This window comes from Syngnathoides biaculeatus, chromosome 6 (genome assembly GCF_019802595.1).
Source record: "Syngnathoides biaculeatus isolate LvHL_M chromosome 6, ASM1980259v1, whole genome shotgun sequence".
NCBI classification, from domain to species: Eukaryota; Metazoa; Chordata; class Actinopteri; order Syngnathiformes; family Syngnathidae; genus Syngnathoides; species Syngnathoides biaculeatus.
In genome coordinates, this window is record NC_084645.1 from 28,203,002 (window position 1) to 28,229,554 (window position 26,553).

The 26,553-nt window shown below is 41.9% G+C and overlaps 3 protein-coding genes across 5 annotated transcripts in view; 2 read left to right on the plus strand and 1 right to left on the minus strand.

Moving 5' to 3' along the window:
• The first annotated feature begins 3,148 nt into the window (after positions 1 to 3,148).
• Positions 3,149 to 9,895, plus strand: cpa5 (carboxypeptidase A5). Its single transcript, XM_061823441.1, has 11 exons — positions 3,149 to 3,412; positions 4,877 to 4,958; positions 5,045 to 5,179; positions 5,448 to 5,552; positions 5,631 to 5,732; positions 7,137 to 7,238; positions 7,325 to 7,435; positions 7,510 to 7,600; positions 8,822 to 9,021; positions 9,097 to 9,181; positions 9,619 to 9,895. Exons 1-11 carry the CDS (start codon positions 3,348 to 3,350, stop codon positions 9,804 to 9,806), a joined length of 1,266 nt encoding a protein of 421 aa, XP_061679425.1. The 5' UTR covers positions 3,149 to 3,347; the 3' UTR covers positions 9,807 to 9,895.
• An 880-nt stretch (positions 9,896 to 10,775) lies between these two features.
• cep41 (centrosomal protein 41) lies at positions 10,776 to 18,490 on the minus strand. Its single transcript, XM_061823595.1, has 11 exons — positions 17,836 to 18,490; positions 17,515 to 17,578; positions 17,374 to 17,421; positions 17,233 to 17,294; positions 16,989 to 17,058; positions 16,782 to 16,914; positions 15,180 to 15,340; positions 14,159 to 14,226; positions 13,926 to 14,040; positions 13,630 to 13,845; positions 10,776 to 11,448 (listed from the first exon to the last, which is right to left on the minus strand). Exons 1-11 carry the CDS (start codon positions 17,866 to 17,868, stop codon positions 11,315 to 11,317), a joined length of 1,104 nt encoding a protein of 367 aa, XP_061679579.1. The 5' UTR covers positions 17,869 to 18,490; the 3' UTR covers positions 10,776 to 11,314.
• A 125-nt stretch (positions 18,491 to 18,615) lies between these two features.
• The window catches only part of poc1b (POC1 centriolar protein B), a 48,628-nt gene continuing 40,690 nt past the window's right edge, over positions 18,616 to 26,553 (plus strand). For 2 of the 3 annotated variants that reach the window (XM_061823257.1, XM_061823258.1), the window contains exons 1-10: positions 18,616 to 19,352; positions 19,584 to 19,668; positions 21,301 to 21,472; positions 21,953 to 22,132; positions 22,269 to 22,376; positions 22,460 to 22,575; positions 22,638 to 22,771; positions 23,959 to 24,027; positions 24,602 to 24,754; positions 24,835 to 24,912. In XM_061823257.1, coding sequence (XP_061679241.1) covers positions 19,338 to 19,352; positions 19,584 to 19,668; positions 21,301 to 21,472; positions 21,953 to 22,132; positions 22,269 to 22,376; positions 22,460 to 22,575; positions 22,638 to 22,771; positions 23,959 to 24,027; positions 24,602 to 24,754; positions 24,835 to 24,912 — 1,110 coding nt within the window. In that variant the 5' untranslated portion in view covers positions 18,616 to 19,337. The remainder of the gene's footprint in view (positions 19,353 to 19,583; positions 19,669 to 21,300; positions 21,473 to 21,952; positions 22,133 to 22,268; positions 22,377 to 22,459; positions 22,576 to 22,637; positions 22,772 to 23,958; positions 24,028 to 24,601; positions 24,755 to 24,834; positions 24,913 to 26,553) is intronic. The other variant, XM_061823256.1, reaches the window with a different exon arrangement.

Consider the following 26,553-nt stretch of genomic DNA (forward strand, 5'->3'; position numbering starts at 1 on the left):
TTTGTTCGTTGCCGGATGAAGTACTGATTTTTTTTTTTCCATATTGCAACATATTATATTCCTACGATGATAATAGGAAACTTTCATTGACACTAGGCCCATTTTTAGCCCATTTTTTCAGTGCAGTCAACGTTTTAAAGTCTCATTTCAACTGGCATACAAGTGTAAAGAGAAAGTCAACAGTGAATAGTAGAATTTTTTTTTTAACTACATCATAAACTTGGACGACCATGTTGCTGACATTTTTTTTACATTCCTAACTATAACAACCTCAAGTGTAAAAAAAAAAAAAAAAAAGGCAAAGTAAGCAGAGTTGATAGTCATTTTCACACAGCAGCTTTGAACAGATGTTTACTTTGGTGACATTAAATAAGTTAATACATAAAATATTGGGTTATAACATTCTAATATTTATGTGCTTGATGATCCGAAACATTAAAGCAGGTCAAATACGTGAAAATATAAGGATTTGTTAAGGGGGCCAATACTTTTCCACGGTGATGTACATGCAAATGCACGCATGCAAATAAAAATACTACTCCTGAATTCAATTAATTTAAAAATATGTAATTAAATGAATTCATTCATTAATTAATGTAATCAAAAGTATATAAAAAATGAAATAGAACAAAAACATTTGCCCTTTCTTTGTGTCTTTGATTGCATTCGTGTAGTTGCATCACAAGAGAGATAAAAATAAAAATAATAATAATATTCATTTTCTTTGCCGCTTATCCTCACAAGGGTCTCGGGGAGTGTTGGAGCCTATCCCAGCTGTCTACAGGCTGGAGGCGGGGTAGACCCTGAACTGGCTGCCAGGCAATCGCCGGGCGCAGAGAGACAAACAGTGTCATGAGCGGGACTGGATCACTGCCGGGCGGGGCGTGGCTTGTCACCGCTCTGGGCGGTGCCACCTCTAGTACTCGTCACAGCTGTTGCGCATTCGGCATGTTAACTAACCATGAATTTATGTTGGAGTTTACGTCACGGGCATTTGCCAGTTCATTGAGTTTGCACTGTGTTACCGCGTGCGGACACTACTTCTGCAATAAAACCCACTGGACATTATGCCTTTGCCTCAGAGTCCTGCATTTGGGTCATCCACTACACTGAGTGCACATGATAAACAGCCACACTCACAATCAATTTAGAGTGTCCAATTGCATGTTTTTGGGACGTGGGAGGAAACCGGAGCGCCCGGAGGAAACCCACGCAGGCATGGGGAGAACATGCAAACGCCACACAGTCAGGGCCGGGATCAAACCCTGGACCTCAGAACTGTCAAGCCTGATTATAATATTACGTATAAACAACAAACTGATGGTTAACTCATTTTGATATCAGAAGTCATCCATCCAGCCATTTTCTTTGCCGCTTATCCTCACGAGGGTCGTGGTGAGTGCTGGAGCCTATCCCAGCTGTCAACGGACAGGAGGGGGTGTACACCCTGAAGTGGTTGTCAGCCAATCGCATGGCACAAAGAGACAAAGAGCTGCACTCACAGTTACACCTAGGGGCAATTTAGAGTGTCCAATTAATGTTGCATGTTTTTTGGATGTGGGAGGAAAGCGGATTGTGCCCGGAGAAAACCCACACATGCACGGGGAGATCACGCAAACTCCACACAGTAGGGGCCGGGATTGAACCCGGGTCCTCAGAACTGTGAGGCCAACACTCTACCAGCTGATCCACCTTGCCGCCACTGATCATAATATTAGGTGTAAACAACAAACTGATGGTTAACTCACACATAGTTGTCATGATCCTGCTGCTCCAGCCCGGGCTGTGCAGGTGGGAGGCACACACCTGCGCCTCATGTTGGTTGATTGGCCCCGGTGTATATAGGACCAGGGGGACGACTGGTCCGACGCCAGATCGTTGCGGTTCATGCCCCGTTCCAGCACCCCCGTATCTCGGATCGTATTCCTGTGTGTACCGACCACCGCCTGTTCTCCAACCGACCCCGTAAGCCTGATTCCTTTGACACTTCTCCCTTCTTTGATCGATCTCACGTGTACCGACTCTTGCCTGGCCGCTGATCTGCTCTCGACGCCCGACGTCCTGATTACCGCCGCTATACCTGACTGCCCGCCCCGACCTTAGATTAATAAACGTTTTTTTCCCGAATTACCCCTGCGTCTCCCAAATCCTGCATTTGGGTCCACCCTCCGTTCCGATGGGTCGTGGCAATAGTTTGCTTTCGCCGGCCACATAAAATCATTTGGCGGGCTGGTTTTGGCCCACGGGCCTTAGGTTTGGCACCCGTCTGTTAACACCTTTGTGAAGTGATCAAGTTTTTTTCTTTTTTTTTTTTTTTATTGATGTGAGACTGCGTTTCTGTTACTTTGTTTTGCTAACAACTGACAGCGAGAATGCAGCAATCTCCAGTAAATTGAGTTGCTGTGTTTAAAAAAAAAAGGAAGTTCCGTGTCTCAGCGCTGTGTCACTGCGACAATGAAGGCATAGGGGAGTCGAACCCGTCTTGAAACATCTTCAGTGAGCAGGTACGTCCGCCACGAATGTCTGTCAAGTCCGCATGAGAGCGGAGCAGATGTTTTGATCGCATGTACGCTTTTACTTTGCTATCAGCTACCTTACATAAGAAAAAAAAAACTGCAGTTTTGGGACAGTGCTAAAGGTCTTGTATATATTTTTTTCTCTCTCTGACATTAAAATAAATGTAGAGTCAAAAGAGTGTGTGTGATATTTGCACATTCCCTCCGGGAAAATGACGCATATTTAATAGTGCCATTTCAAGTGTGTATGTGTGTGTGTGTGTGTTACATTTGCTTACAGAGGAGCACATGTTTATTTACATTATGCTTATTAACTTTTTAATCAACAAAAAACTCAAATAAAAAGAGGAAGATGCAACTGTTTTCTTCCCGTTTTCTTTTCTTACTCTTTGCTCACTGGTTTGATGACAGTTTACGGTTATTTTGTCATTTCCAGAAATTGCTGATGATAAACACAAAATTCCAATTAAAAAATATTATGCTATCGGGAGTTTTTTGTCCAATTTTTTCCTCAACCCCCCCCCCCCCAATTTCCTACGTAATCGGTCAATAAACTGCATTTCTACCACTTCATTAGCAATGTGTGAATAATATTTTTCTTCTGTCCACGTGCAGATTAAGATCTGAAGAGTCAGGACCGGCGTGACTTCCAAACCCAGCAGAGGTGGGACGTTAAAGTTCCAGGTGGCCTTCGGGGTCGCGTGGGAATCGCGGCAGCTGCCTTGCACACCTCCCCTACCCTTGAGCAAGGTGGCATCAAGCCGTCCCTGGAGGTTACATAAAGGGACGAGCGGGGGGGATCACCGGAAGGGACTCGAGAGGTCTGTCACGATGAGGGTCTTGCTCGTGTTGGCTGCTTTGCTCGTCGCCGTGTTCGGCAAGGAGACGTTTGAGGGGTGAGTTGATTCCCAAGTATACAAAATTATGACCTACATATGCAACAAAAACATAGTACACGTAGTATCCAGTAAGACCAGGTTGAACTGTACAAAAAGGAAGTGGAAAGCATTTTCTGACCTGATCTTCTTGTGGACTGTCTACTTGTGTGCATTAAGATTGAGTCAAGGCACTTAATGATGATGATGATGATGAGACCGTACCATTTAAAAAAAAAAAAAAAAAAAAAATTGTGGTATTTTCATTGGAGAGAAAAAAAATCGGACAAAAGTGAAAATAAATTGTGACAGTTGTCTGTCACACATTGGATGCAGCGAGTCTATTTTGACACAAAGACGTCTTTCCTCACGTATGTAGAAAGTTATTTCCGACTGGTGTTGTGTTAAAATTGTGACACTTTTTACGTTGAGTGTGTGCGTGTGAGTTGTTGTTTTCTCACCTGGACGCTCTGTAACAAGCCTCAGATTCGTAGGTAATTACACTGTTATTCTGTAACCTGTATGTGTGCGTCTGTGTCCTTGTTAAAGAGGGGTAGATTTTAATCCATAAAAGGTGCATTTTATGGATTAAAAATGCTATATACTGTATAAAACTCCTGTTTTGTTCAAAGATATCAAGTCGAAGTGTGCGCTTGATGACAAGTTCTTCACATCCATCCAGCCGTTTTCTTTGCCGCTTATCCTCAATCACACCTAGGGGCACTTTAGAGTGTCCAATTTTTTTGGGATGTGGGAGGAAACCCAAACAGACACGGGGAAAACATGCAAACTCCGCACAGGTGGAACCGGGATCGAACCCCGTATCTCAGAACTGTGAGGCCAACGCTTTCCATCTGACCACCGGGCCGCCCTTCTTCACTGTGCCGTATAAAAACTTGTCGGCAGGTTATTAGCACTGTGGGGGAAAAAAAGTTGACTAAATCATTTTGTATTGTATTCATTTATCCCTCCATTTTCTTAGCCGCTTATCCTCACAAGGGTTGCAGGGAGTGCTGGAGCCGATCCCAGCTGTCAACGGGCAGGAGGAGGGGTACACCCTGAACTGGTCGCCAGCCAATCGCAGGGCACATGGAGACAAACAGCCGCACTCACAACCACACCTAGGCGCAATTTAGAGTGTCCGATTAATCTTGCATGTTTTTGGGATGTGGGAGGAAACTGTAGTGCCTGGAGAAATCCCACGTAGACACGGGGAGAACATGCAAACTCCACACAGGTGGGTCCGGGATCAAACCCGGGACCTCAGAACTGTGAGGCCAACGCTTTCCAGCTGCTCCACCGTGCCGCGCATTGTATTCATATTCATCCTATTTTCTGTAACCCATTGCGTGTTGTGTTCAAAGACATCAGATCCTTGGTACTGTGATGTAAAAACGTGTTAAACATTGTGTGTTGTGTTCCAAGACATTAGCTGTTTGTGTGGTCGTTTCGAAACGTGTATAACTTTGTGCGTTGCGTTCAAAGACACCAGGTCCTCCGCATGGTGGCGAAAGATGAAGAACAGCTGTCGCTTCTGAAACAAATGGAGGACATTGAGGAGTACGAGGTGAGACGGCATCTCCAGGAGGCCATCTAAAACCCACACCCTTCAATCGATATTGCGCCGTACTGATTATCTCGTGCGCTCGTCAGCTGGACTTCTGGAAGGAGGTGAGCAACGTGGACGCTCACGTGGACGTCAGGGTTCCCCTCGGGAGTCTCGAGGCCGTCAAACTTTTCCTGGACACCAACGACATCGAGTACTCCGTCATGATTGAAGACTTGCAGGTCAGAACAGAACTCTTTGGTTCTTTTACTTAGTGAGTTGGTTGGTTTGTTCATCCCTTCAGTCGTAGCTTGTATTGTTTGTTGATTCAGTTTTGCTAGCAGTTCCGTTCATCTCTATTGAGCTAATCCCTCATTTATTCTGCCGTACGGTCGGAATTGACGTCGAATCGTTACTGCAGAACAGGAACTGAATGGAAAGTCTGTTATTCAGGGACCAGTTATGGATTGTCGGGCCTCGGTCTGCACAGTAATGATTGTTGTTCCTCAGGCGATTCTGGACGAGGAGCAGGAGGAGATGGACGCCTTTGCTTTTGAAATCGAGCCCAGAAACACGAACAGCTTCGACTTCTCGAGATACCACAGCCTCAGCGAGGTCTCACTCCTTGTCCTTTTATGCTCCGTAGTGAGTCATGACTGGTTGTCGTCTTGAACTTTCTGTGGTGGTTTTCAGATATACAGTTTCCAGGACATGCTGGTGGCCGAGAACCCCCAACTCGTCAGTAAGGTGGTGATTGGTCAAAGCTACGAGCGACGTCCGCTCAACGTGCTGAAGGTAACGATGCTAGCCGGGCCAAGAAACGTGGAATTCTTAGTTTATTTGTTTGCCTGATTGAGGATTTTGGCAGTTTTAGTTGGTTAGTCACTTTTGGTTCCATTTTAGTTAATTAGTTAGACTAAGTGACATTTTTTTATCCATCGGTTAACTAAATCAGTCAATCTTACTTTGACCTCTTTTCTGTTTTAGCCCAATTGGTTGGTCGTTCATTTATCCAATCAGTTCCTTGTTCAGTAAGCAGGCCGGCCAGCCAGTCAGCAACTTAGTTTGAGTGGCCGACCATCACTCTTGGTTCTGTTTTGTTTCATTTGTTAATTAGTCAGTTAGATACTTAGTTTGACTACCTGACTCCTAGTTCTTTTAATCCAATTTTTCTAGAACCGTTTTTCGTTTTTTGTTTTTTTTTTTGTCCGTTGCTTCACTCAGAATTGTTTGTCACTCACGCCTTTGTTCATTTCATTGTTAGTAACTCGCTTGTTCACTCCATTTATTGTTCTTTTGTCAATAAGTTGTTTGTCCACTTATTTTCTATTGGTGGTTAGGTTGCTAAGTACAGCGGTGCCTTGGTTCTCGAACACAATACGTTCCAGAAAGCTGGTTGAAAACCAAATCACGTTTTCCCATTACAGTGAATGGAAAATGACATAATGCGTTCTAAGCCTAAAAAAAAAGTTTTTTAAGCATTTTTTTTTTGCTTCTCCTGACAATAAACTGCATAGTAGAAATACATGTATAGTTTAAATACTGTATGTAATTAAATCATTTAAGAAATATATTATTATAGTATTTCATTTTTTTATCGATTTAATTCTTTATGGCGGCACGTTGGATCATCTGGAAAGCGTTGGCCTCACAGTTCTGAGGTCCTGGGTTCAATCCTGGACCCACCTGTGAGGAGTTTGCATGTTCTCCCCGTGCCTGCGTGGGTTTTCTCCGGGTGGGTACTCCGATTTCCTCCCACATCCCAAAAACATGCAACACTAATTGGACACTCTAAATTGGTCCAAGGTGTGGTTGTTTGTCTCTATGTGCCCTGCGATTGGCTGGCAACCAGTTCAGGGTGTACCCCGCCTCCTGCCTGTTGACAGCTGGGATAGGCTCCAGCGCTCCCCATGACTCCTGTGAGGATGAGCGGCTAAGAAAATGGATAGATGGAATTCTTTACTTCAAACATCTGAGAAAGTGACAGAAAAGCAATGAAACACAAATAAAATACAGATGAAGTTAAAGTCCACACACAGTATTTGAAAAGCAGTAGAAAGAAGAGAAACACAACAAAGCTGATTCTGAACTTTAGCAACACTTTGTTGGTTGTGTCCCTCTTCTTACAGTGGCTCGGTAGTCTGAGTGTCTTTTTCTGACAACAACATTCAAACTGAACCTTTTTTTGTGTGTTTGTAGTTCAGCACGGGTGGTAGCAACCGTCCGGCCATCTGGATCGACACCGGTATTCATTCTCGTGAATGGGTGACTCAGGCTAGCGGCGCCTGGTTTGCCAAGAAGGTGATCCTGTGACGCTCAGTTTCTACATGAATCCTTTTCCAGTTGCGTTAATTTTTTGTTCACTCTGAACGATGCGTCTTTTTCAGATCGTCGACGACTATGGCCGCGATCCCGCCCTCACTGCCATCCTCAAAAAGATGGACATCTTCCTGGAAATTGTCACCAACCCAGACGGCTACTACTACACGCATACTAAAGTGAGTCCGCGTTGCAAGTTACCAACTCCACTCCGGACATTTTTTTTTTCAATGTCGGATCTGATTTTTCCCAGAACCGCATGTGGCGTAAGACCAGGAAGCCCAACCCTGGTTCTTCGTGTGTAGGCGTGGATCCCAACAGGAACTGGGATGCTGGTTTTGGAGGTAACCAATCACAACATCATGTAAATTTTCTGTTGTTTTTTTTTTCCCCCTTAGTTAGTTAGTTGGTCTTTTTTTTTTTTTTTTTATACAAGTTTCTTCTTTTCCTTTCGGCTTGTCCCTTTAGGGGTCGCCACAGTGTGTCATCTTTTTCCATCTAAGCCTATCTCGTGCATCTTCCCCACTAACACCCACAGTCTTCATGTCCTCCCTCACAACATCATTCAACCTTCTCTTTGGTCTTCCTCTCGCTCTTTTGCCTGGCAGTCCATCCTCAGCGCCCTTCTACAAATATATTCACTTTCTCGCCTCTGGACATGTCCACACCATCGAAGTCTGCCCTCTCGAACCTTGTCTACAAAACATCCGACTTTGGCTGTCCCTCTAATGAGCTCATTTCTAATCCTATCCAACCTGCTTCACATCGTTCATCATGGCCGGTCTCACCACTGTTTTCTAAACTTTGCCCTTCATCCTAGCGGATACTCTTCTGTCACATAGAGCACCAGACACCTTCTGCCAACTGTTCCACCCTGCTTGGACCCGATTCTTCACTTTCCCACACTCACCATTGCTGTGGATTGTTGACCCCAAGTATTTGAAGTCGTCCACCCTCGCCATCTCTTCTCCCTGGAGCCTCACTCTTCCCTCTTCTCTCCTTTCCAGTGCGTGCCTCCATCTTTCAAATTTTTCCTCCACCTGCTCCCTGCTTTTAATGCAGATCACAATATTCTTGGCGAACATCATGGTCCAAGGGGAATCCAATCTAACCTCATCTGTCAGCCTATCCATTACTAACGCAAACAGGAAGGGGCTCAGGATGGATCCCTGATGCTGTTCTGCTGCCCTGTACTTTTCTAACATATTTCTCCGCCACACTGGACTTGCGCATGCAGTACCACAGTTCCTCTCTTGGTACTCTATCATAGGCTTTCTTTAGGTCTACAAAGACACAATGTTGCGCCTTCTGACCTTCTCTGTAGTTTTCCACGAGCATCCTCAAGGCAAATAATGCATTTGTGGCATTCTTTCTCGGCATTTTTTTCACGACTTTAACATGAGATTTTTTTCCAGTTGTTTGCTCTTCTGTTAGATTGTTGCAGGCTTTTTGCGTTCAACCTTAGTTCATTGCCGTGTCTTTTTAGTTAAGCACACAGCGATCCGAGCACACACATCGTCATTGACTGCAGCAGTAAAGCGCTACTATTCTTCATCCTACCTTAGGCCCGGGTGCTAGCGGAAGTCCTTGCTCAGAGACTTATCGCGGGCCGCGGGCACACTCGGAGTCGGAGGTCAGCTCCATCGTGAACTTCGTCAAGTCTCACAGGAACATCAAGTCCTTCGTGTCCATCCACTCGTACTCTCAGATGCTGCTTTACCCATACGGATACACGAGGACGCCCGTCAAGAACCAGGCTGAGCTGGTAGAAAACCAACCCAGATATCATATTGCTGATGCCATAATATGTTTGAGATTGATTATATTTGTGTTTGCGCAGCACAATTTGGCCAGGAAGGCCGTCACCGACCTGGCTTCTCTCTACCGAACTCGCTACCGCTATGGAAGCATCATCAACACCATCTGTGAGTTTTTCTCACGCTTTACACGATTACCTCCACTAAGGTGTTTGGTCATGTCAGTCATGTCGATGAACAGACTAGCTCAAAAATAGCCAACAGCGAACCAAGTTAGCTTGCTCACAGGAAAAATTGAATTCATAACTTAAGGTACCTCTGGAACTAAAACTGAAGCATAGTCAATCACAATTAGCAAACAAAGGGCCTACAAATGAGCTAACTTGTGTTAGCAGAGTTAGGAAAAAGTAAGTCCAAGTTAAATCCAGATCTGATCGGAAGTCCACATTCAAAGGACTGCACTGTGAATGGGACCTTCACGGTACTCTTCCATTTTAAACAGACAGCAACAAAGCTTTAGCAGTAAAGATTTTTGATCTCAGCTTGATTTCACGCCTTGGCTGAGGTCTGCGCTGACCGTTTTAACATTCCGTCCCGCATTCCAGACCAGGCCAGCGGCGGAACCATCGACTGGACGTACAATCAGGGCATCAAGTACTCGTTCACCTTCGAGCTGCGCGACACAGGACGCTACGGCTTCGCGCTGCCCGCCAACCAGATCATTCCCACCGCCAGGGAGACGTGGCTGGCCCTCATGGCCATCATGGATCACACCTCCAAGAACCTCTACTGAGGCACATGCCGGCCCCCAGGGGACGAGGGAGCTCAGTAATACTGTACCAATTAAAGCAAGTCAGAACAAGAACTCTTTTGTTTGGACTTTTTCTACTTTTGTCTAGATGAAATAAAATGAAAATAATAAAGCATGAAAAATTGCAAAATGTTTTACACTATATTAAAATACTTGAGAAAATACAAAAAGCTTAATAAAAACACAAAATATTTTTACCATAATTAGGATTCAATAAATTGAAGAAAATGCTATTCACTGACGCAAAAGAACACAAATGACACAAAAATAAGAAAAAAAATTGGAGAATTGTCATGAGCACTTGGCCACTGACAAAAGGGGCGTGGCCACGCCACAGTTCTGGGCGGTGCCACCGCTCACAGCTGTTTGTGATTAAACAGGCATTTGAGTTTTTTTTTCACTGGCATTTGCCAGTTCGTTGCCCCGAGTTAGTGAGTTGTATTGTACTGATAATAGGAATCTCCACCGCTGAGAATAGTGTAGGGTTGAGCTATCCTCATGTTTCTGTGCCACCAGTTTAGTCCTGTCTTAGTTTGTTTCACAGTCATACTCAAGTCCTAGTACATGTTTCCTAGTTCTCAGATTTATCAGACTTCGCTTCACGTTTTCGGATCCCGCCTTTGCTTAGCGTTTTGTGCCTCTGCCTTCTCGGAATGCTTACACCGTGTAAGAGCCTGTTCCTTGAAGGAACCATGCCTAACATTATGCTCGCGTCTCAGAGTCCTGTATTTGAGTCCAGCCCCGTACCGATGATTCGTGACAGAATATAAAGTACAATTCTATTAACTATAGAACAAAATGTCATTTTAATTAACAAAATACAGTACAAATAAGTTAAATCTAGTTAAGGAATACATTGAAGAGAATTTGATGAAAGAAAATGTACATATCTAAATTAAAGAAAAAAAAAAGAAAATCAAAAAAATCATTGAAATGTAATACAACCATGAAAAATTTGACAGAAATTTTAAAAAGGTAAGTCTAAAGAAAGATAAAAAGGTAGTTTTGTATACTTGGGTAACAGTTGTACAACCAGTGCACAAGTACAACAACACAAACATGTTAAAGTAATATTTATTAGTTTAACCAATCATTTTATTAACCTGGAGGACTTTCAACACACACACTTAAGAATTGCAGCAAACATTTATTTAAAAAGTCAGATGAAAAAAAAAAAAGTCACTTCTGATCACGTGACCTATGAGTGACGTCCATGATGCAACACACAAACACACACAGACATCGCCCAGTAAACAATGATCATTTAGACGCGTTGTGATGCGCTTTGCAAAAATACAGCATTTGTGCGGCTTTTGCTCTGCACATTAAATATTAATAAAAATAGAGAAAACATCATCATGATCCACGGCTCCTTCATTGGGAGTGCAAAAGACACTCGTGTGCAAACACATTCAAATGTGAGGAAAGGAGGAAATACTACGACAGAGGGGGATCGGGAGGTCATGTCGGAGCGCTCGTTAGCGACGTCGTCACTTCCAAGGCCTCTGAACTCGTCCGCTGTCTCTGGAGGACACGGAGGACGCGGTGGACGCCAGGCGGTTGCTGCGGACGCTGGACGCTTTGGACAAACTGCTGCACGTTGACATGCGACTGGACGTACGACCTCAAACACACGCACACACAAAAATAGGATATTTCACAACGTAATTGCCGTGACTCAGATGACATCTTAACTGTAGTGAAAGGCATCGTGATTGGTGCAAAACGTATTTTAAATATGGAATTTGGAATCGTAGCGTCACTGATAGTGTAGTGGTACACACGACTGACTTTGGTGCGGGCAGCGTGGGATCGATTCCCGTCAATATCTGCCCTACGACTGACTGGCGACCAGTTCAGGGCGTAGTCCGCCTTTCGCCCAAAGCTATCTGGGATAGGCGCCAGCTCTCCCGTGACCCTTGTGAGGATAAGCGGCTTGGATAATGGATGGATGGATTTGGAATTGTATCAGACCCTTAATGAATCATATCGCCTCATAATTCGAGTGGATTGGATCATAAACGGAGGGAGTAGTTACATTTTGCATCAGATTTGAAATGACTCAATGTATGAAAATAGTCGTGAATACATGTTGGATTGCAAGTCGACTGAATCATATTGTAATTGGTGTGAATTGTATCATAATTGGAGTGCATCATATTATGTAAATCGCACCACGTGAATTGTACCATATCATAACAAGAGGGTATCGTGCCAAGTGGATTGGGATATCACAATGGGATTAAACCATAACGTGTCATCATTAAAGGGAACCCTTTCAGGTCAAATGGATTGTACCGTAATTTCCGGCCTATAAACCCAGACTTTTTTCGCACGCTTTCAACCCTGCGGCTTATGCGGTGATTTGTGCATTTTTCCCCTAACAGCCGCAATGGGTCACTCGAGCGGAAAAGGTAAGAGTGAGACCGGTGGAATATATGTGCCGAGGAAGTGGCTTTTACCGGTATGTCTTCTTTTTCTTTTCTTTTTTTTTTTTTTACTGGCCTTGTTAGCACTGTGCTAGCATGTTCCTGCTGTGTTACTGCTGCATCTCAGTGATTTAGGTATGTTTTTTTTTTTTTTTTACCGGCCTTGTTAGTGCTGTGCTACCGTGTTGCTACTGTTTTTTTTTCATTTACAGTTTATCTATCTATTTATTTATTTTAAACAGCCCCGTTCGTGCTACCGTGTTGTTGCTATGTTAAGATAAGCAAAGGTATTAAAACTTTGAAAACTCTTTCTGTGCATCGTCTTTCTTTTTAAATATTTCGTGTTTCAATGTGGGCACTTGCGGCTTTTACACAAGTGCTGCTTATGTACGTACAAAATGGTATTTCCTTTACAAATGTACTGGGTGAGGTTGATAATCCGGTGCGCTCTGTAGGCAGGAAATTACGGTAATTAGAGTCAATCATTTCATAATTGGAGTGAATTGCAGCCCAAATTGAGTGACATGTATAATATTGTGATTCCAGCGCATCCTATCACATTATTGGAGTGAATCAAGCATCATTTTGTTTTGTAGTTAAGGTGAACCATATTGGAGTTGCTTGGAGTCGTGTTGTATGATGATGATTAAATATTATAACAGAGTGAATTATTATTAAATGTGAATTATTTCTTTGTTATTGGAGTGAATCCTACAACAGTGGTACCTCCACTTATGAAATGAACCCGTTCTGGAAGTCACTTCGTAACGTGAATTTTTGTAAGTAGAAGCGCATTTTACATGTAAATAGCTTAATCCGTTCCAACCCCCCCGCCCAAAATAAGATTTCAAAGTAATGCAAAGAGCGTTTGGTGGAATTTGGGCGCTGCAAATTCGTATCTTGAATTTTCCTTCATACCCACAGACATTATTTTTCCAAGCAGACTTTTCATAACCTGAATTTTTCATTACTAGAGATGTTCATAAACAGATGTATTACCGTATACAATTATTAAGGAGAATCACATTGTAATTACAAAAAGTTAAATTATATTAGTCAAAATATTATAATTGGGGATGAAGTATAGACAATGTGAGTGAATCTGACTGTACTGTAGTTAGAGATCAAATGCAATTTTCAATATGACAATTTTAATGTTTTAATTGCATTGTAATTACTAAACTAAATGGATCGTATTGTAATTTAGATTAATAACAAGCGAAATTTATTTTCTCACAATTGGAGAGAATCGAATCGTAAATGAAAATGATCGTTTTGATGTTTCAATGTCCATCTTCCTTCCACAATTACCATGTGATGTCTGACACGTGATACAGAATCATAGTATGGCAAAAGACTTGTCGGGCGTTTCTTACTACTGCCCATCATGGCGATGTTCTCCAGCTGGCTTTCGATCCTGGCGAGCTCGTCGGCAGTGAACCTCCATCTTTGCCCCGCCACCTGCATCAATGGCGGCGGCGGCGGCGGGGCGCACTTTCTCCACTTGGGCGGGACGGTGGCGGGCAAGCAGGAGGCAGGCAGGGGGCCCGTCGTCATGCCCTCTGGGAACTTCTGAGCGACCACTTTGAGACCTGGCACAGGACAACAGCGGAGGAAATTATCGTGGCGGTGACGTCGCCGTGGCGACGAGGGGACGCCGTTGACGCCTTACCTCCGCTGAGCAGGAAGAGGTTCTCGAAGCCTCGCTGGCACATGCTGGTTGCCGCCTGGCTCGCGATACGCTCGTCCTCGTCGTACACGATGATGATCTTATCCTTGGCGTTTTTCTACACATGCGCACCGTTAAAAGATCAAACCACAAATCTGTTCCCATCTGGATTTTTTTTTTTAAATGATGGGGATGAAAAGCAATAAGGTTTGATTAATATTGTGAAAGAAGGATACATATTCCAGCACTTCCTTGGTATAGGGGTTCATGGTCTGAGATAGCATTGCGATGGGAAAGCTGTGAGCTGGAAAGGAAGAAGATGAAGATGTTGTCATCACCTTCTTATTTCAAGCTCCCATAATTTAACATCACATTGTCTGCATATTTCCATCTCTGGCTTATAAAATACTTGCGATGAGAGTTTGGCTTGGCGGGTATTTAGTAGGGCTGCACCAATTGAACATTTTTAGGATTCGAGTATACTACCGATTGTCCCATCGATTCATCCATCCGTTTTCTTAGCCGATTATCCTCACAAGGGTCGCAGGGCGTGCTGGAGTCTATCCCAGCTGTCAACGGGCAGGAGGCGGGGCACACCCTGAACTGGTCGCCAGCCAATTGCAGGGCACATCCCTCCCTCTGTGGGGTTTGCATGTTCTCCCCGTGCCTGTGTGGGTTTTCTCCGGGCGCTCCGGTTTCATCCCACATCCCAAAATCTTGCAACAATAACTGAGCACTCTAATTTGCCCGTGGGTCTGATTGTGAATGCGGCTGTCTGTCTCCATGTGTCCTGCGATTGGCTGGCAACCAGTTCAGGGTATACCCTGCCTCCTGCCTGTTGTCAGCCGGAATAGGCCCAGCACTCCCGCGACCCTTGTGAGGATAAGAAAATGGATGGATGCATTCTGATGTTCTGTAGTATCTCTGACTTTGAGCGTGGATGGGTTTCGTAGGTGGAGATCGGCCTGATGAATGACGGCAGCGAAAATGTAGAGTTGGCTGGCCCTTTATATTTTTATTTCGGTAAATGTGAAATGATCCCAAAATTTGGACAATTTATGGACTGTAATCTCCTGGCTTGGCGCCATCGCCCCAATTTATAGTATATCTACATGGAGCGGTGTGTGGGATGTTTTCCTGTATGGAAAATGTATCCCCGTGAAGCTTCGAAGCAGATATTTTGCTGTAATTTATTTTGTTTTTGCTTTCCTTTCCTTTCAATAAGCACTATTAATTTTGAGAAGGTAGAGGACCTACCTGTGATAATGTGGCACTGGTCGTAGAGGTCACGCTCACGCGTGTCCAGCAGCAGGTAGGGACAATCCGGGTAAGGCTTCTCAGTCTCCACGTCTGTGTGAGCGCAGGACGGCTGTATTTTGTCATTGTTCATGTTCAGCTCGCCAACGCCGTTGATTACGCTACCGGGGAAAGAACAGCACAACCATTTTATTTGTTTTAATTTTTTTTACACTTGTTCCCCTGTCACAATTGTCTTCAAACTTCTTTATCGTTTGTGGAAAAGTTACACCTCAAAAGTGCCACTAAATAACTCAGGGGTCCAAATGTAAATGTTTGGTAAATCAGTTGAGACTTCAGATCAAAGAGCATTAGCTTTATTTATCATTAATTTATTTATCTTTATATAGCTTTGTCTTCTACTCACGCTAAAGGTAAAATCGTCTTCTCCACATTGGAGCCATCTGTGCATTCCCAAACCAGAGTGCATTACAGGGAATGACCATGATTTTAACCATTAATTATGAACAAGTTTTTGTTGTACGTTTTAGCCTGTAGCAGCTAGCGGGGAAAAAAAAATAAAATTAACATTTCAACCGAAGCGTTGCATTGGCCACAGGGTTCATAGTGCCAGAAAAAAAAGTAGAAGTTAGTCCAGAAAATACAGTAATTAAAATATATTTCATCTTTTAATGCTGGTTTTGATTATTTCTCATTTCATAGTTTATTTTTATAAATGATAAAAAATGTAAGTCAATTTAAATACTTCATATATATCATTTTCATATCCTTTTTTTTTTTAATTAAGGTCAGTATTCGCTGAATGGCAACTCGCAGATTCATCCATTTGCAGATTTCTTTGAAGCTATCCTTTGCTATTGCTTGAAAGAAAAAAAATCCACTATTTGCTTTTTTTGTGTTCAGGCCAAAGCCCTGTCTAATGTAAAAGTATTGCTTTTGGTGCCATCTTTTGGAATCTTGACCCTAAAAATCTTTATTTAATCAGATTGTTGTCCTCATATGAAAGTAGTGCTTTGCCGCCCTCTTGTGGCATCCATCAGCAATAAAAACCTTTTGGGGAGTGTCAGTCCTTATTCCCTTGTGAATCGCGGAGGAAACCGGTAAAGTATTGCATTTCCATTATCTTGTATGGAAAAAATGTCTTTGAAAACCAAACAAGTCAAATGGATTTTCAAATTGAGTGAAAAACTCACCCAACTGTTTTTTTTTTTTTTAATGATACCCCACGCAAGAATGCTGTTTTTCATATTTTTACTGGTGACACGGTGGATCAACTGGAAAGTGTTGGCCTCACAATTCTGAGGTCCCGGGATCAATCCTGGACCCTGCCTGTGTGGACTTTGCATGTTCTCCCCGTGCCTGCGTGGGTTTCCTCCGGGCACTCCGGTTTCCTCCCACATCCCCAAAACATGCAAAATTAATTGGACACTCTAAATTGCCCCTATGTGTGGCTGTTTGTCTCAATGTGGCCTGCGATTGGCTGGCAACCAGTTCAGGGTGTACCCCGCCTCCTGCCCGTTGAGAACTGCGATAGGCTCCAGCACTCCCTGCGACCCTTGTGAGGATAAGCGGCCAAGAAAATGGATGGATGGATGTTTTTACCTTAGCAATGTGGACCTCACTGTCTGAGTGTGTTTCTGATCCTGCATTGCATCCTTGGGGTCCGACATGCCGTTGGCGTGATCCGACTTCACTTTGGCCATTATCATGTCGCTGCAGTCACCGCTGCCGCCATCTGAATGAGACATCAACATGTTGGCGAGGTATGAACGGCTATTCACTCATAATTACGCGTGTTATTTTACTTACCGTGAAGGCCGTGAAATGAATCACTGCTGACACATTCATTGAGGTCCGACACTGACGCTACTTGAAGTACCTGAGGCAGAAACCATAGTTTATGATTAACAGCGGTTAGCTTGCTAGTTGTTTTCGGCAAGTTAAGAATGATCCGTGAATATTTTCCACGCCTGAGTTGGATCTTAAAAGTGATGCAAAAAAATTGAGTTTACCTTTGTTTTACACCTAAAGTACGAATGTAAAAATGTCTCACCAGCTCTGCGAATGTTGTCACTTTAAAACGCTTGAAGATTTCGCCTTTATTGAACTTGTAGTCTGAAAACAATGATATCAAGTCAGTCAATGATTTATTAATGCATTAAACGAGACTCACTGACAAATGCTAACACCTCACGTTGTTTAATCTCCTCCAGGCGCTCCAAATACTTGGTGAGGCTAACTCCTGTTTTTTTAAGGGACATCGTGCAAACACGTCACTTGCAAATTTATGCTGAATAAGCTGTATTAAATATGAATATTAGGAACCCGGGCCCACCTGTGTCCAGTTTCGTTTTGATGTGCTGATACTTGGCATTCTTTGGTATCCTTTTCCTCATGTACTGTGACACAAGGACAGTCAAGGCGAGTTTATTTGTCAGAGAGCAAAAGAAAAAGCAGAGGTTTTGTCATTTAAATGCAGTTTGCATGTGCTGTGCAGTTGCCATGGCAACAGAATTCCAAGCTACCGCTATCAGCGAGTTAGCATAGTTTGGTTTGCTCAACCTGAAGTCTGCTACAACGTCAACACACAAACACATTAAACGCGACATTAGTGTCAAATAAATGCGTAAAACACGATTATTTAAAAATAATTTACCTGATCGCCACCGATGCCTCTGTAGAGCGACATCTTTCAATGGAGATTCCACAACAAACGCGTCGTTTTCAAGCTTAGATGTTCTCCAAAAGGTTCAAATCTCGAAGAATCTTTAAAACTCATGAGCCAGGTTGGTTTCCAAGGCAATCATTTTAGGTTATACCAGTTCCCTTTTCCGATATTTTGTTCCAGTGGCTTCTCCAAACATGCGCAGACCCGACTAATCGATCGAGGCACACAAGGTGGATGTCGGCGACACGACGAGTAGGCGCGTTTGTAAGGCAGTTGTCTGAGCATTGGTTGACATCAGCAGCCTTTACATCATCATAATCATTACATCAATGCCGTACGTTTCCGATTTCGGGACGTCACGATAGCGAGAGCGTAGCATCAAGGTCGTACGTCTGCATTTGGGTTAGCATGTTAGCTTAGCTTCCTGCCGAGCCTGCTTGTTACCAAGAACGCCGACAAACCACGAAGGAGTCATATGTATCATATAATATAGTACTATCCAAAGCCACCACTTCTCAACACATCGAGTAAATTTATTTCTAATAATTTAAAACCGGATGAAAATGTATAAAACGGCACATTAATATTTAATTGTCAAGCACACGGCAACCAGTGTTCGTTTTTTCAATTTCAACAGGGGAATTAAATAAGCGAGGGCTCATTAATCGAAGCGCTGATTGGACAATGTCTAACTTTCAGAGCCAATCATAGACGTCGACACTACACAATAAGACACGATTGGTTTGTGTGGTTGCTAGGTAGCGGGAAGACGCTGCCCTCATTGTGACGTGAGGAATACTGTACGTTATTTTTATCTGTTTGTAGCAAGATAACAATTCATCTCGTCATGTATTCACATTTTACAATTATGTACATACATTTCACTAAAAGACAGTGTCAGATACCACTACTTTCGCTATAAAAAAAAAATTAGAACGGAAACTGCGACGTCCTATCAACAGACACGCTGATTGGACAATCTCAACCCTGAGAGCCAATCGCAGAGATCGAAACTGCAACGTCGCCATGGTTGATTCGGAACAGGAACATGCCTCACGTCATGGCTCAGATGACGAGGGGACGACGTCACTTTCAGCTGTTTTTTTTTTTTGCTGGATAACAACTCATGTCGTCATTCAGTCATCATGCCAATTACTAATATACATGCCAGATGACGGGATTTAATCGTTATGTATTCATTTATTTACACGGACCGATCTGATTTTTCAATACTTTGCCAGCTAACCGGTTTAGCTAACTGGTTTAGCTTCATTTAGCACTGAGTGCCACGAAGAATGTTTTGCGAAAATGCACAGATTTTAAGATAATATTATGCACTTGTCGATCGGAGTTAGTGGAGTTGGTCATCATGATATCCGTTTTTGACTTCTCGGGTCTGGATACTTTCCCGAGGGCGCTGTGTTTGAGTGTAATGGAGGAAATTGTCAACTCGGCCAACTTTTGCTACGAATAAAGTAAAAACACCCACTATGGCCTCGCTGTTGGTGAGTAAAGTTTTTTTTTTTTTAGGGGGTGAGGGACGAATAGGACTCGGGAAGAGTAGTCGTATGTGCTAATATCAACTGAGTATGATGTTATGTTTGCTAAGAGGATTTGCTAACTGGAACTGTCAACGCTCTCAACTTCCTGTATTTGTTATCAGCATATTTTGAGCTCCTGACATTAAATATAAGGGGGGAAAAAAATATTACAGTGCGTCTCTGTCGTCACTTCAGAATGACCCCACCATGGAGAGACTGTTTAAAGGCCACAAGGATCCCGTCACTTGCGTGCATTTCAGTCCGAACTCCAAACTACTGGGTAAGCAACTGTGTTTATCGATTTTTATTGGTAACATGTCATCTGATAATGGGACTGAGCTGTTGCCTTGTTACATTCTGCTGGGCCATGTATTGTAAATTATACATTACTTGTGCACTCACTGTAGTCATCTCACCACGTTGCAATATTTGCATATCTGTTGCTGACCGATATTGCCCTCGTGCCTGAGTATCATCTACACCACTGAATATGACTGAATATCCACAACATTTGCACAATCGACACTGTCCCAGATTATCGCACGTCTAGTTACTCTAAATTCCACTGGACTATTGCTCTATTAGACATTGTAACTTCTCTAAACAGTAGAGTACAATTGTCAAAAAAAAAATAAAACAAAACGTGTACCCTCATTGCCAGATTCCAATAATTTTTATTCCTCCGTAACTGTTATCGTCTCAAAAGTATCTTTATGCCTCAAAAGTATTCTTTGTCCATTGACTGTCTTTGGTCGTAATCGACATGTATGTCACACGAGAGTGGCTCCAACTCCCTTTTTGACATACTTGGCAAAATAAAGATGATTCTGATTCTGTTATTATAGCACATTCCTTATACTATTCATTTGTTTTTAATCAATCTGTAATTTTAGACATGCAATATATTTTAACATACAGTGGACCCCTGCTATCTATGGGGGATAGGAAATGGATCACCTGGCCAATTTGATTGCACAGAAATTAATTTTATTCATTTATTTTTTTAAACTCCCCATTTTCTTTAATAAACTCGAATAAACCATCAATAAGGATTTTCAGGGTTAATTTCCCTACACCCCTTCCTCTCCCACTCCCCCCCCCAAAAAAAGAAAAATATTCGAATCATTGAAAGTTTAAACGAGAAAAATGAAAAATAAAATCAACATTTAGGTTAATCCGCGAGTGCTCAATGAATGAATGAATGAATGCAAGAGTCCCACTTTAATGCCTTAGTAGTTAAATTTTTGAGGTGACTATTTGAAAAAAGGCAGCACGGTGGATCAGCTGTTAAAGCGTTGGCCTCACAGTTCTAAGGTCCCGGTTCGATCCCAGCCCCGCCTGTGTGGAGTTTGCATGTTCTCCCTGTTGCCTGTGTGGGTTTTCGCCGGGCACTCCGGTTTCTTCCCACATCCCAAAAACATGCAACATTAATTGGACACTCTAAATTGCCCCTAGGTGTGATTGTGAGTGCGTTTGTTTGTCTCTATGTGTCCTGCGATTGGTTAGCAACCAGTTGAGGGTGTACCCCGCCTCCTGCCCATTGACAACTGGGATAGGCTCCAGCTTTTTCCGCGACCCTCATGAGGATAAGTGGCAAAGAAAATGGATGGATGAATATTACTTCAAGCTCTCCTTGAAGAATGGACAATCCAAAACATCCTTTATGGAACACCCAGGGGATGATACGACCGCACTGGGCTGCTCCGTGTGTGTAGACTTGTTAGAAATGAAAAGTTAAAAAGAAGTGATATAATAATAAAACTATCCTCATAAGTGTACTCACATTAATCAATAAAATAAAATGATTTATAGGAATTGTACTTTTAATTTCTGGTTACATTTAAATTGTGAGCAGAAGCGATTCGCTGATATCCTGCCTGACAATGCTGACGATGTTTGCTAACTTCTTCAGCATCGGGCTCCGTCGATAAAAGCCTGATGATTTGGAATCTATCGGCTAACGGGAGGTCCTTGCGCTTCGTCAACCATCAAGACGCCGTCACTTGCGTGCAGTTCTGCCCTGTGGGTAACCTGGTGGCGACCTCATCCAAGGACAGGATGGTGCGACTGTGGAAGCCGTCAATGTAAGTTACTTTCAAGGAAAATTCCGGTGGTTAGGAGTAACAATGTATTCAATAGGCCATGTAATGTGTACTCACGTAACTCGTCACATCTCGCGAAAATGGCGGCGCACCTGAAAATGTGTAATTGTCGATAAAAATCTTCTCAAAAAACTATTAAATGAGAGAGGTTTTAACGTCACATTATCAAGACTGAGTACATGTTACATTACCCATGGGATACACCGGAATTTTCCTTTAAACCTGTAGTTGATTTTGAAATTCCACATTCACACCCTGGCACAAGTAAAAAAAAGAAAAACATTTTTGTCTGTCATGACCTGTTGATTTTTTTTTAAGTCATTAAAATTTGGCAGATTTGTTTACAACAAGGTTCTTTGTTGTGTTTTATACAGTATTTATTTACAAGACTTTTTTTTTTTTGGTCTCGTTTACAGGAACTTTAAAATGATAACTTTTTTTTCCAAATGTGTTATGCTTCAGAAAAGGCGAGTCAACGGTGTTCAAGGCGCACACGGCGGCGGTGCGCAGCGTGGGGTTCTCCCAAGATGGAGCGCGGCTGGTGACGGCGTCCGACGATAAATCGGTGAAAGTTTGGAGCGTCTGCCGACGATGCTTCCTCTACTCGCTCAACCAGCACACTAACTGGGTGCGCTGCGCCAGGTGCGTGACCATTTGGTCTGGGTACCTGCTATCACACCAAAAGACAAATTTGGTTTCATGATAGCAATCATTTTGCCATGTCTTGGCAATCTGGACCTTTATTTAAAGTGCTGATGGAGTCTTTTATGCGGTGCAGGTTTTCACCAGATGGTCGCCTCATCGTGTCTTGCGGGGACGACCGCACCGTCAGGTTATGGGACACATCCAGCAAAAACTGCATCAACTGCTTCTCAGACAACTGCGGGTAACAAAACCAACAAAAAGAAACACATTTTCAGGGCGTTGCGGTGGTTTTTCCACATTGATACACAGTTTTCCAAATTCCAGATCTGCGACTTATGTGGACTTCAACTCAAGAGGCACCTGTATCGCGTCGTCGGGGGCGGATAGCGCCCTTAAAATCTGGGACATACGCACCAATAAGCTCATCCAGCATTATCAAGGTAATAAAGCCACACAGAAGAAGCTCGCGAACATTATTTTATTTATTTTCTTTGCTTTGTAGTCCACAGCGGTGGTGTCAACAGCTTCTCCTTCCACCCGTCCGATAACTACCTGATCAGTGGCTCCAGCGATGGTACTATCAAGATCCTGGACCTGTTGGAGGGACGCCTTATCTACACGCTGCATGGACACAAGGTCCTTTGATCCTTCCTTGTGATGTTCTAATGTACCGTAATTTCCGGCCGAGAGAGCGCACCGGATTATCAACCTCACCCAGTACATTTGTAAAGGAAATACCATTCGGTACCTACATAAGCCGCACCTGTGTAAAAGCTGTCAAATGCCCACATTGAAACACGAGATATTTACAAAGAAAGATGGTACACAGAAAGAGTTTTCAAAGTTTTAATACCGTAGCTTAGCTTAACATAGCAACAACACAGTAGCATGAACAGGGGCTGTTTAAAAAAAAATAAAAAAATAAAAAAACAGCCGCGACTGCTACAAAGTAGCAACTTGGTAAAAAATTCCACAAATTAGCCGCAGGGTTGAAAGCATGTGAGAAAAGTCGCAGTTTAAAGGCTGGAAATTACGGTATTTAATTTTAATTAATCTATTGTAATGTACAGGGAAAGAAAAACTCACAACTTCTCTCAAATAAAGTTGTGATATTGTAAATAAAATTGACAGTTCAGCAAAAATGTGTGAAAGGTCCCAGTATTACATTTTTGTGTGTGTAATTTGACTATTTTTTTTTATGAAAAATAATGTCTGGATATTAACAAAAAGAAGTTATGTGATGAGAATACCTGTGAAGTCCTGAGCTCATGAAATTTTTTTTACTGTTTAACAAATTTCAGAGATGAAAGTTGTAATATTAGAAAAAAAAAAGTTGTGCAGTTACAAGAATAGTTTTAAAATTATGAAAATGTACAATAAAAATTGTTAATTTTTCCATAAAATGTTCAACTTTTACAAGAACAAGATTGTGATATTAGAAGAACATTTTGGAATGTTACAATCAAATTTTATGAGGTAATTGATCACTATGTGGTGGTTATGAAAAAGGTGTATTGTTGCAAGAATAGTGTTGTATGATAATTAATGCCATAACTTTACAAAAAAGTGTAAATTTAGGAGAATCAAGTCATCATGTGACTAATAAATTGTAACTAAAAAGTTTTGTGATAAAAGTCACAACATTAGGAATTCAAAGGTGGGTTATGACAGAAGTAGTACTGTTAAACATATGAAATCTTTATATGGTACTTGGGAAAGAGGTCAGACTGTGACAACAATAAAGTGGTAATATTTAGAAAAAAAATGTAATCTATAGAATAAAGTGTTAAATGGTTTTCTTAATCTTTGGTTGTCGTTTTCAGGGCGCCGTCCTCACTGTAGCCTTTTCCACGGCTGGAGAGCTTTTTGCTTCTGGTGGTGTCGATTCTCAGGTTAGGGATTTTTATTACAGATATATTACATGGACGAAAGCCATGAAAAATATCAATATTATGACATTGTATCATTGTCCTTGCCGATACAGGCAATATATTACTACAATATGACACAATGCGGCATTAAATACCAATATTGTGATATACTGTATCTTCATTGGGAGAATTACATTTTCAAGGCAACGACATCAAATATTGATGCCATGATGTATCATTAATAACAGTAAATTATTGACAAACTGTCAAATGCCAATTTCAGGATGTATCATATCTTCTTCTGTTAGGATACAATAATAACACAAATGAGTGGAACTGATTTTGTACTTCATCGCATTTTTCCCTCCTTTCCACATCCTGGTAGTTCTTTGGCACCGTGATGCCACAAGATGGTGCCAGAGCACTACTTTTATCTGAGATCTGGTTCTGACCTTTTTCAGTGAATAATGACGCAACAACAAAAAATGCAAGGAGTGAATTGCAAATACGTGTATTGAATCATAAAGAATAAACATGACTGCATTTTTACTAAGAATAGCTTTGAGAACACCTGTAATATTTTTCTGTCAACCAGGTGATGTTGTGGAGGACCAACTTTGACACCAAATCCTACCGGGAGGTTCTGGAGCAGCATAGACAGCGGGCCGTCCCTAAACCCCCACCCCACCTGACTGATATTCATCCCCGAGTGCCCCACCTTCACCTCACCCACCCCACGGACATTGAGGTGCTTTTTGTACCCGACGGTCGTCTCCTAAAATGTTCTGTCAACAAAAGTGTTTGCATTAGTTTATTTCATCCTCACAGGTCGGCCCAGGATTGACGGACACGCACTCAGCGGAGCCGGAGATCGTCGAGCTCCGAGAAGCTAGTCACCAAGACCCGGTGAGTCACTTTCGATGGCGGGTTCCGTAGTTCAAGAGTGAATGGATGTACGTATACAGATATGAAATCTCTGAATATTATGATTGGTTTTCTCTTCAAATTCTTACTTTTCTTTTTGCCATATTATACCTTTTCGTGCATTAAAGTCAGCTCATTTTTTCAAATTCCAACTTTATTCACAGAACTTTTTCCCTCATAAAATGTTGACGGTACTCACAAATCATGCTTTTTCCTCATTAAATCTGACTTTTTTCCCAATATCATGACTTGGTTTTCGTAAAATATAACTTATGCCTCAATGTCAAGACATTATTTTTGTAATTTTCACCCAAATCCTTCTCTCATAAAATTCCAAGTTTTTTTTCATGCAACAATTTTATTCTCATAACATTTCTTTTCACAAATTATATTTCTCATATTCAATTTTTTTCCCAATTAAGTCTCACTTTTCTTACAATATTACTCTTATTCTGTCAATAATATGATTATCATCTAAAAATTACTTTTATTTGTATGATTTTCAGTGTAAAACTACAAATTTATTTTCAAAATGTTATACCTTTTCACTTTTAAAATTAAGACTTTTTGCTCAATATTATGATTTTGATGATGTAAATGTTAGACTTCTTGCAAAATATGGCTGCTGTACTTATAAAATGATGACTTCACACAACATTCCTGGTGCTACCATAAAATTTTCACTGTTCACAAAATACGATATTTGTTGCAACGTTGACTTTTCTCACAAAATTATGACTTTCTTCATATTTAAAATTTTATTTTCCTCTTAAAATGCAACATTTTATTTCATTACCATATGTTGTAATTGTTGTGTGTGTAATTGTGTCTCACAAATTAAAATTATATTAATACAATTTAGATAAAATTTCAAGATTATAACTTGATACTCATAAGATTGTTTTCATTCAATATAATGTTTCTGGCTAAATTACAACGACTGAATTACAAACATTCTAACTTAATACCCCCATTTTTTTCCTCTGAATATTATAGCAAAAATACAAATTCTATCATAGGGTTACTGTTTGAGTCTTGTACCACCGTAATTCCCTGCCTACAGAGCGCACCTGGTTACAGGCCTCACCGAGTACATTTGTAAAGGAAATACCATTTGGTGCATACACACATACGCCGCAGCTGTGTAAAACCCGCAAGTGCCCACATTGAAACCCACATTGAAACACGAGATATTTGCAAAGAAAGACGGTACACAGAAAGAGTTTAATGGTAGTGCTAACGCTAGCAGTGCGCTAAAGCTAGCGCTAACGTTAACAGGGCCGGTTAAAATAAAACTTACCGGTAAATATCACTGAGACACGGCAGTAACACAGCACCAACATGCTAGTGCACACTTACAGGGCCGGTAAAAGTCACTTCCTCGGCACATATATTCCACCGGTCTCATTCTTACCTTTTCTGCTCGAATGCCCCCTTACGGCCGTTAGAAAAAATGAACAAATTAGCCGCATCACCACATAAACCTCAGGCTTGAGAAGCGTGTGAAAAAAGTCGCGCCATGTTGGCCAGAAATGACCGTATTAAAACAGGTACTATTAGTTTACTGCTATTTACAGTAATTTGGGCATTGAAAAGGATTGTTAATTGGTGTCTCACCAGTCA